Source organism: Musa acuminata, chromosome BXJ3-6, assembly GCF_036884655.1.
Source record: "Musa acuminata AAA Group cultivar baxijiao chromosome BXJ3-6, Cavendish_Baxijiao_AAA, whole genome shotgun sequence".
Taxonomy (NCBI): domain Eukaryota; kingdom Viridiplantae; phylum Streptophyta; class Magnoliopsida; order Zingiberales; family Musaceae; genus Musa; species Musa acuminata.
Window position 1 is genome coordinate 36222779 of NC_088354.1, and position 10587 is coordinate 36233365.

General features: G+C 41.9%; 2 protein-coding genes and 1 long non-coding RNA gene across 3 annotated transcripts; 1 reads left to right on the forward strand and 2 right to left on the reverse strand.

The window, feature by feature from the left end:
• Window positions 1-856: 856 nt before the first annotated feature.
• LOC135640478 (NAD(P)H-quinone oxidoreductase subunit T, chloroplastic-like) lies at window positions 857-1823 on the forward strand. Its single transcript, XM_065154942.1, has 2 exons — window positions 857-1193; window positions 1305-1823. Exons 1-2 carry the CDS (start codon window positions 916-918, stop codon window positions 1723-1725), a joined length of 699 nt encoding a protein of 232 aa, XP_065011014.1. The 5' UTR covers window positions 857-915; the 3' UTR covers window positions 1726-1823.
• LOC135640479 (uncharacterized) lies at window positions 1746-5072 on the reverse strand. Its single transcript, XR_010497347.1, has 3 exons — window positions 4921-5072; window positions 2046-2310; window positions 1746-1875 (listed from the first exon to the last, which is right to left on the reverse strand). It is a non-coding gene; the product is annotated as an uncharacterized LOC135640479 (long non-coding RNA).
• Window positions 5073-7958: 2886 nt separating this feature from the next.
• On the reverse strand, window positions 7959-10279 carry LOC103989844 (endoglucanase 25-like). Its single transcript, XM_009408790.2, has 6 exons — window positions 9928-10279; window positions 9541-9855; window positions 8963-9429; window positions 8745-8880; window positions 8469-8641; window positions 7959-8342 (listed from the first exon to the last, which is right to left on the reverse strand). Exons 1-6 carry the CDS (start codon window positions 10277-10279, stop codon window positions 7959-7961), a joined length of 1827 nt encoding a protein of 608 aa, XP_009407065.2.
• Between the last annotated feature and the right edge of the window lie 308 nt (window positions 10280-10587).

The following is a 10587-nucleotide window of genomic DNA, read 5'->3' on the forward strand; positions in this document are numbered from 1 at the left end:
TAATAAACTATTAATATAATGACATATGTAATTTAAGTTAAAAAAAATTGAGACTACCATCAATGGTGGAAGAAGGCGTTGTCATGGAAGCGATCACTAGTAGCAACATCGAGTCATTGCTACCTAGTAGGGTGTCATACGCACATAGCCTCTCCTGCGCTAACGATGAACTCAGGAGCTTCCGATCTTACCTCAAGTTGATGAGCGTTGAAATATAATAGTCTCTTGGTCCCTCTTCCTTCTCCAGGGCATCTTCGTTCCTACTGCTTCCCACTTCGTCTTCTCCTGCGCCCCCACTCGTTGCGCTTACGATGTGGTGGTCCATCTCTCCTTCACCTCCGCCTCTGGCCTATTCTATCTTTACCTCTCCGCCTTCGTCCATCGTTACGACCTCCGCCACTTCCCATTCCTCGACAAGATAAATCTTAATCATTTTCTAAGTTTAAATTACACGTATCATTATATTAAACCTAAAGTTCAATAAGTAACAATCTCTTTAGAGAGCATTATTAAGATTTAACACACTGACCATATGGCTAAGAGGATATATGATTTGTGCGGTAATTGTTTAGTACAATAATTCTTGAATGGAAAGAACACTAAAACTTAAAAAGAAAAAGGGCTTGTGTCATATGGTCAGAACACTGGTCTCGTATACGGCAGATGTTATGTTATCCCCTGCCGACTCCTAACCATACAAATTCTGAATCAAACATGTCTAGTCTCGAGAACCTTTTTTTTCTTTCTTTCTTTGTTTTCATGTGAAAAATTGTGAAATATGAACCACAAAAATGTAGAAAGAGAGCTCAACCTCTTCTTTTCTGCGTCACTCGTTCTTTCCTGTGGGTTAATGTCTTCTTACTAAATCTATTGGTTCTGTGTCGTCGTCTTCTCAGCTTTGCTGTTACTCTTGCAATGGCCTCCACGGCCTCGCCTTCCTTCTCTCCGCTTTTCTGTGGGAGGAAGCAGGCAACACCCGCAGTGCGGCAGATGCACGTCGTCGCAGCAGCACCGGATTCCTCCGGCGAACCAACTCGAAAGCGCCGCGTCGACACCAGGATTCACTGGTCCAGCCCGGACGAAGGTTGGGTCGGGGGAAAGACCAAGCCCGACACCGGCGCTAGCGAGAAGAAAGAGTATCTGGGAGAAAGATTCGCGGATCTCATCAACAAATCGACTGCTTCCCACTACCAGTAAGTCCTGCTCACCGTTCCATCTGCCTCTCCCTCTCTCTCTCTCGGAGCCTTTCTGTCAGTCATGCGAGATAGCATCATCGTGGTAACGCATATCTGCGCTGCGATCAGATTTCTTGGAGTATCAGCAGAAGCGGACATGGAGGAGATCAAGGCGGCGTACCGAAGGCTGTCGAAGGAGTACCATCCCGACACGACGTCGCTCCCTCTCAAGGCTGCCTCGGAGAAGTTCATTCAGCTGCGGGAGGCCTACAACGTGGTGAGCAACGAGGACAGCCGGCGCTTCTACGATTGGACGCTGGCGCAAGAGGCGGAGAGCCGCCGCCTGCGACAGATGCGGATGAAGCTGGAGGATCCGTACGAGCAGGACTTGCGCAACTGGCAGTCCGTGCCGGACACGGTCGACCGCCTCGGTGGGAAGAACATGAAGCTGAGCGATCAAGCGATGACGGCCCTCACCATCGACATCGGCATCATCCTGTTCACCATCTGCTGCATCATCTACGTCGTCCTGTTCAAGGAATCATACTAACAAGTGACACCAATCTTATGTAAGGAAGTCTCACCATGCAAATAAACATGGATTACGAAGCTAGTAATTCGATGGAATGGAAGCTTCATATGTATCCACATTATGCTTCCCAACTGTGTTTGTGAGGTTGCTATCAGATCCTCACATGGACTGGAACAAAAAGAACATAAAAAGATTATGGAAACGACTGATTTCTCAATCCCATTTTTGGAAGAACTAAGAAACAAGAATAAAAAATGCATTAATGTGATTTTGTAACAAATGTCAACGTTCTCATATCATATAGATACTCCAAGAACATGTTAAAAGAAAGTTGGTACCTGTGTAATGCTAAAAGAACTTGACTCCATTGAATCTGGTTCCTTCCGTAGGAAGATAACAGCCAAAACAGGCATTGGAGGTCTAGACTTTGCCTGCAATGCAGGATATCGAAATCCAGTATGTCATTTGAAAGTGCATAAGACTGCCATTCCATGATGTGGCGACAGTGGCGTTGAAATGGAAAAGGATAAAAGGATCTTAAAGCTCTTCCTGATGATGCGAACAAACATTGGCAGCAGCCTTGACTTTTAATTGAGAGCGAACCTGGATGACAAACCATTGAAAGAGAAATTTACAAGTGACAATAACAGCTAACACGCATAGCCGCTGATGTTGCAACATAATCTTTATGAGACATTGGTTCACCAACATAGTGTACTATTCTTTTGAATTGACGACATAGGTAACATACACACCAAAATATCAGGACAGTTCTAATTACAGCTTGCAAACACCTCTTAAGAATAGGTTGCAAATCATGGATAGAGCTACAAAATCAGTCTCCAAACTATGATATTATTAGCAAACATACTTCAGCACAGATTTGGCCAACTATCCAAATGCTTCAACAGGATAGAGGCCTCACGGAGTCTAAGCACCTAATAATAGGACCAAAAAGTTTCATTTTGTTGAAGTCAAAAGACAGGACCAAAATATCTGTATTGTGAAGATATAGATGTCAACAGCGGTGTCAAGTCATTATGACAATTCCAGATATGTTGCATTTTCGGAGGAAGGTCTATTCTTTAAGTTCACTCGAGAAAGAAAGATGGTCCAAATTATAGAGAAGCATAAAAACCATATGAAGATTGATTTTAGAGATGAGGTATGAATCAAGAAGGTGAATTTATTAAACAAGGCTTCAGTGCTTATCTCAAAATTTCGGTTTTGGCATATATCTGAGTGGTCAGGAGATTTTTTGACTTAAAGAGGTTCTCTAAGCTTTAGTACAAAGAGTAAATCAGATGCTGAGAAGAAGGATGATAAGTACCAGCAGCAACAAGTTCATTGGCACCTATAGCAAAGATAACGTAAGATTAGAACAATTCAAAATTTCTAACTGTGTTTATGAAATGGAATATTATGCTCATCATACCATATCATATTTGCACTGACATATATAGGTCTACATAAACCTTGTAACTGTAAGGACCTAAACTATATCGAGGACAGATAAAGGCATTAACATAACAAATAGTTTCGTGCAGGTGCTATTCAGTTTTCATGTCTAAAGTATTCAAAAACATGTTAACTTAGAGTAGGCAGCTCCATTTTGTATTCATAAAGCTCAACGTGTATGCTTAAAAATGATGAAGAAAGATTTTGAAAGAGCAATCACATTAGCATTCTGTAAGCAGGTTTTGGTTTATGTTCCATGAATAGCTAGAATTCCCAAACTTGCATAATGTTTACAGATGGTATATCCTAGCTGTATTTTTTTTTGCAAGAAGTGATTAATTCCCAGATAATTTTAGACTAGAAATCAACTATCATCTCCAAGTTGAGCCATCTAAATGAATGTAAAATAGGATCTAGTAGATTACTATATGCTGAAAAGAGAGAAACATAAGGACCACCACATTTAGTTTGAGAATCTAGCTACTAATGAGTTTCTTTAGTGGAAATCACAAACAAAACTACATGTGAAAAAAATAAATGGGTATGCATTGAAGAGAAGGGAAGGGCTTCTAGAATCAATGGCCTGCTATCTTGTAGCACAACTTAAGGGAATTGGAAGAGCAAATGACCTCGCCCTAGTTAGAAGATGGCGAGGATAGTGAGGCAATGAGGACAGAGGGATCTAAAATCCTAGACTAATCATAAATTCATATTTAATCAAAAGAGGAAGTTAACAAATTTCCTCTGGAGAATATAGGTGCAGAAAGCTAGTTAAATCTTTATTTGAGATATTAACTTTGCCTATTCTAATGAAAACCAATAAATAACAGTTTTGTAGCATTTATATTTGAGTTTATATTAAACAATATCAAGAAAATATTCTGTGAAGCATTCAAGAAATCAGACAAAATCAATACTTAAATGGTAAAATTTCCAACTGATCTATCTTTAAAAGAAGACAGCGCAGTTTTTCTGCAAATCATACTTTAAGAAATCGAGCAGCAGTCTGAAAGAAAGATGTAAAAGCAAGGGAGAAAATTAAACAGCAAAGACAGTAAAATCAAGGAACAAAGCAACATACTTGTCCTTAGCAAAACTAAGATTTAGTTCGATGATATTCCTTCATGTTTGTAGCGTTCTAACATGCTATGTGCGTATGGCTCATTGCCGGCTCGGCTCTATGTAGATATATTGCCCAATTGGCACATATAGTTAAACCTGCTGTAATGCAATTTTTTCCTAGCCAACAAAACCCTTCAAACAGTTAATTTGACACTTGAAGTTGGCATCCAAGTACCATGAAAGCTAAGCATCCTGGATGTGGTTTTTTGATGGGCTCTTTTCATATCTCTCAAAACAATAACTGTGAAAATTTTGATGACGCAAATTTCACAAGAAACCCCTGATCAAATTCCTCCACCATCCAGAACACATTGAACAAATTTATTGTCTTCAATTTTCTTCTCCATACGATTTCTACAAGACTAATGACTGCAATATGGTATCAGACAATAACAAAAGTAGAGACTAAGAGAACACGTGAGAGAAAATCGCTAGAATACAGAGCAATTAGCTTGCAGAAAAGCAAGTTACAGAATAACAGTTATCAAGTCCAGATTAACGAAGAATATATCCTCCAACAAGGACCAAGAAAATACCACAAGCATATTAGGAATTGATGTACGACTAACACAAATGCGTCAAAAAAGGGAAGAATCGAGCCCAAGAAGCGGATGAAAAGGAGGGAGAGAAGACCTCACAATCTTAGAGGGGAAACATCTTCGCGAGCCGCACGGCGTATCTGCTCGCCGTGCATTGTCGTGGGCTAGGGTTCCGGTCGCCAGAGTTAGCGTCTTCGATGAGAAAACGTGGGAGTCGAGGTCGGATTCCGGAAGAGCAACGAGAGATGCGCGGCGCGGAAAATATAGCTTCCCCTGCCCCTGAGTTGCGTGGCAGGCGGGGCCCAACCGATGGGTAAATTTAGGGTCACAGTGCTCTCCGTCATCAGACGGTCAGGAGAACCCCGATGACATCCATCAGCTCGTGTCGCGGTTTCGAGGAAAGGTCGGCAGAAGGGTCGCCACAACTACCTGCTGATAGCGTTGTCATGGTTTCTTCTGAATGGTTCTTTGCCTTTGACCTGACGAGGCACTTGGTCAACACGGATCATAATGTCTATCAAGGCACATTAATATCCTACTCAGGCTTAGATCTCTGACGTCACGTCAATGATAATATCAGACGCTACCAGAAGTACGATCCTGCTCCCTACGGACAGACACATCATACAACGGTAATTCTCACTATAAAAATCCTCGCGCATCGAAAAGGAGGGAAGAGAAAAAAAAGGGGAAAAAAGAAGGGAGAAAGGAGAGGCAGACACAACTTGGCTAGAAAAAAAGAACCCATCACGACCACCCACTGACTTGATTGTTGGAGGGGTCGGGTCGAGTTCCCCGACCCGACTTTTGTGCAGGTGCGAAACCGAAGGTCCCCACTGAACGCGCAGGCGAGGAGTTCTTGCCCGGAGGGAATAACAATCCCGTCCCAATCGAAACACCATGATCGGTCACCTCAGTAATCGGGAGGAGCGTCCCAGGAAGATCCCCGTCATCAGGACCCGAACCAATCCGCGTCGGTCCCGAGGCCACGACTTAAAGTGGTTTACACTAACAGTTATGTAAGTTTTCTTACGCATTCTTTTAGAGCTCTCAAGCTCGGCCTAATGAGGTTTCGGATGGTTGGCAGAATATATGGAGGCTTTCGGTCACCTCTCTCTTTTGGTGGAATATTCGATTGGTTTAGTTTTACTCCCATTTTTCAGCTTTCAAACGTCGTATAAGACTTTTATCTTAGTTTAGATTCACAATTGTAGCAATGACGTCTGAGGCTTATGTGTTTTGCTGCCGTTGTTTCTTCTTCGTATGTCGATGGTTTTGGTCTGATGAATTTAAGCTGGTGTTGATTAAGATTGCAGCATTCTCAGGCAGTGCAGCACCATAAGGCAGATTGCACGGAGCCATGCAAAGCAGTCTGACGGCAATTAATTGATTGATATGGTCCGATAAGATAATTGATCCCCATTTAAAATTTGTGTATACTGTGAGACGATTTTTATTGTCTCATAATTGGTGTGTTTGGATTGGGAAGGATGTAATTGAAATAGCTGGTGGTTCTCCTTTCAAAAAGTCAAATTAAAAATCTGAAAAGACAAGCTTGAACTGATACGTTTCTTTTCCTTCTACCAAATCCAAAAGCCACTTTTGGATTGGCTCTAAATGAGCGATTCCATGAAGATCTCATGCTTTAAATACTATGACTAGTTTTCATAGACCAATACTATGACTCATGAATTAGTGGGAAACATTAGGAAATCTCCACCACCTTGCAGACATTAGGAAATACTATGGCTCATGAATTAGCTAATTTAGGCAATTTTGTTGCCACTTAATTGATATGTAATGAAATAGTTGGTTTTCCTTTCTAAAACAAAAATCCGAAAAGATGAACGAATCATTCCCCTTTGCCTTCTACCAAATTTGTTTTTGATATTGCTCTAAATGAGCGAGTTTCCTTTAGATATGCTTCCTAAAATAATTATATTTTCCTCTATTTAAAGGCCAATCTCCCTCCTCTCACATGCACAAAAAGGAATCCACATCGGAAACAATGGCATCTCGCTGCTCCACAATGCTGCTCGCTCTCGTTCTCTTCTCCCTCGTCATAACCCCCGGTACGTATTTGTATTAGTTCTAACATCTGACATATGTCTATGTGCCTTGCTACTGTTTTTTCTTCTTCGGTGGTTTTTGTCTGATAAGTTTGATCTGATGGGGATTTGTAGCGTACTCGCAATTCAATGGCTGCACTATTCTTGGAGAAGGATGCAAGAATGACTCAGAGTGCCTGATTATATGCCAAGAAGAGGGCCAAGTCAAGTCGTACAGCTGCATTCCTGATCCGACCGGCCGTGATCGAGGCACAGTTTGCTGCTGCAAATTTAAATGATGATCGGGGGAAGCGTTGCAATTAAGTTTGCCCATCCAACATCTTTAACGCACATAAAAACAATCCTTTAGATTGCTGTTGTGTCTACTTTAATCTTTTTGACATCGAATAAGATAGCAGCAAGAAGGTTTGTGTTTTATCTGGGTTGTCATCTATGATGAAATAGTCACTATTTTCTCAATTGAGTAGTTTTTTACTGTGGTTTTATCCAAAAAATGATTTTGAAAGTGTTCTAAACAAGTCATGTGGCAAGCTACATATGACAGTAATTAAAATTTAATGTAGCAGTATTAATGTGGCAATTAATTATAGTTATTGGGTTTGCAAGTGACAGATCTTTAGAAATATACAAAATATAAATAGTACAAAAAAACTAATTTTAACAACAAAAAATTGATAAAGCAAGCAGTTTCTGTGGTTGTGGCAGAAAGGGGGGAACAAAGATGAGAAGAAAGACGAAGGGAGGAAGAAGAAATCCATAGGATCTCTTTGATTTATACATGAATCATTCCGTCCATATTATTGTGTTGACTATTCTTTTGTTGTGATGAAGGGGAGAGGGTCAGTTCAATAGATTTGGTCATCCATGTATAGGTAAGCTTGATATCTGAAAAAGGATCATCGCACCTTGTTGATGGATTGAGATCCACATTCAGGCACATATATAGAGAACAAAAATTGGTATAAGTTTCTCATAAATTTCAAGAAGTTTGAAGCATTTATAATCCATCAAATGAAGTTAAAATTTTAATTTGCAAAGGATCACATATGAAAAACAAGAAAATCTAAGAATTAATCTTAGAAAAGATCTTGTCTCGATCCATGCCGCCGATTACTCCATTCGTCCTTGGAGTGATCGGTTCATCAACGAGCGCAACGAGAGCTGCAACTACACCAGCGTTGCCTGCGATGGTGGGTTCAGTGTATTCTGGCCTGTTCCTTATATCCAGGAAGCCTTCATCCTCATCTGGACCAGCCACCACGGCCCCAAGCAAGACATTTGGGTTGGATTCCTTGGCGTCTCTCCATCGTTTGCCCTGGGAGCAACTGTAGTTATGGCCATCCCAAGGGATCGACGCAGCTCTATGGTGGACATGTTCTGGGAAGTGGTCTCCATATCCAACCAAATAGCTCATCTTCATAGGGTTGTCACCCAGCATGTAGTTCACCTCAAGCATACCACAAGCGTAATGTTATTAGTCTATTATTTGAGGTTTGCATGCTAGTTGAAACTGCGCTTCTTTGTCAATCCTCTTTGGTGTGTGACCGAAGTTGAGGATGGAATGCAAACCTACCTGTGATCTAGCAAAGTTCTGCAGCCTTTCCCGGGAGAAAAATTCAGAACCACAGCTTGCACCTGGGATGTTAATGATGTTAAGATAGTCACCGTAGATTTTACTGAGGAAGGCAGCAGTTGCTGCGAAATGGAGTGGTGCACTTTTATTAGGCTGCAGGATGATCAAGCCACCTGCACAAGAGAAGCACAACAAAGTCGATCTCATAGTTGAAATATCAATTATGATTGTTCATATATGACAACCAGGTTGTGAATGGTGTTGAACTCCCTTTACCTGGTGTCATGCTGAACTTGTTGGGCGTAGAAAGATACGAGCATATGATCATATTAGCCATATCTGAGCAAGTCTTTAGCGTTGGCTCATAAGGATTGCCGGGGTCACGAAGATATCTCAACCTGGTTAACAAAACCTATAAATGTATAGTCAGAATTATAAGATCAAAATCATAGAAAGTTTTTATATATCCAGCTATCCAATGCCATGAACGTTACTGCATTGGCTGCAACTTTGTTTTTCCAGTAGAAAACCCCGGTATCAGATGGTAACGCTTCCTCCACCGCCGCCTCAAAATTCTCGGTCGCATACGATAGGTACGTAAAGTTTCCGGTGGCAAGAAATAACCATGTGGCTCCCCAGACCAGCTCGTCCTTGTAGCTGGAAGAGTTGTACAAGTTGGCTGCTTGCACTCCACAATCTTTGTCTTCACTGTAGGTCCCTTTGATGTGATTCTTGGTAGCGAACTCATATAGTGTTTGAGAGGTTTGAGCTAGTCGTGTGGAGTAGTTGGAATCCTCTTGATCAAAAACTAGAGATGCTGCGGCAAGTGCTGCAATGATTTCCCCTGCTAGATCCGAGGTCGAGCTTTTACATTTGAACACGGGTCTTGGATATGTCATGTCTTCAGGCCTTTGCCAGCACGCGATGTCATTATCAACTTTAGCATCATCATTTGCACCTCCTACCTAGATTTATAGTGATAAAGATCAGCAGTGATGACAGTAAGACTGCACTTATGTTTCGGGTCTTCAAATATTTGATTCAATGAAGTGATCACGAGAGATACAAATACTTTCCTGAGAGAACAGAGATTCTGGTTCAGAGCTGGAGGTGGATGTGATGAGCAGTTTGAGCAAATAATCGCTTCCCCACTTGATGATGTCCATCACATGTTCGAGCTGACCGATCGCGCCGTACTTGTGACTGTACTCAATCACAGTCCAACTTAGCAGAGTGATGGCGTATGCTGTAGTGAAGCTGAACTTGATGTTGTTCCCAGAATCATAGAATCCTCCAACTAGACTAGTATTGTCTTGTTTCCATTCACCATCATGCAGACCGGAATTACCCCGAAACTTCACGGGATTGCTCTTCGGAAGAAACCCAGCTGCAGGTTTGACGACGTAAATAGATTGCTGGAAATATAAGTTGATGATGGAGGAAGATGGAGATGTAGTACATTTCTGAGCATCGAAGAACAGAAGAGCATTGTCCAGAGCAAGGGGAAGACCGCTCAAGGAGCCACCACCAGCATGTTTACGAGGTAACAAAGCTGTCAACAGAGCTGCTGCGGCAGCGACGAGGATCAAAGAGATGACGATATAGATGAAGCGCTTGAGGTGAGACTTGTCCTGTACGCTGAGCCTAAAATCATAGGATTTGGTGTACATCAAGGGGGAGGCTTCCTTGGAGTATGATGAAGTTGGAATCAAGCCGAAGTCGACTTCTATAGAATTCCAGCGGCCCGCCGAAGGGAGAAGTCGGCCGGCTCCCGAGATGGAGTGAACATATGCTTTAGAGCTCTCCTCCATATCGGCTGATCAGCGAGCAGTCCCAAGCAAGAGAAGAAGAAGAAGAAGAAGCTACGGAAGTAGAGAAATCATGAGAGCAGAATGTATGTGTTGAATGATGGTTTTCGTCGTAAACATCAAGCTACGAACGGTGACTTGATTCGGATATGTACGTAACTTGTTATTGCCCGAGAAGATGGATGACGTAGAAATCGAGGGAGTGCTAAGATTGTTCCGAGGTAAGTTTGTCTCTTGTGTTAGGCACGGCGAAGGATCGCTGGAGAAGAATCAGAGTAGCAAGTAGGGTCCAAGAGAAGATGTTCTCCTTC

Coding starts and splice junctions, on each gene's coding strand:
- LOC135640478 (XM_065154942.1), top strand. CDS start 916: ATGGCCTCCACGGCCTCGCCTTCCTTCTCTCCGCTTTTCTGTGGGAGG. Junction 1,194..1,304: donor TCGACTGCTTCCCACTACCA/GTAAGTCCTGCT, acceptor CGCTGCGATCAG/ATTTCTTGGAGTATCAGCAG.
- LOC103989844 (XM_009408790.2), bottom strand. CDS start 10,279: ATGGAGGAGAGCTCTAAAGCATATGTTCACTCCATCTCGGGAGCCGGC. Junction 9,430..9,540: donor ATCTCTGTTCTCTCAGGAAA/GTATTTGTATCT, acceptor AAATCTAGGTAG/GAGGTGCAAATGATGATGCT. Junction 8,343..8,468: donor AGAACTTTGCTAGATCACAG/GTAGGTTTGCAT, acceptor GGTATGCTTGAG/GTGAACTACATGCTGGGTGA.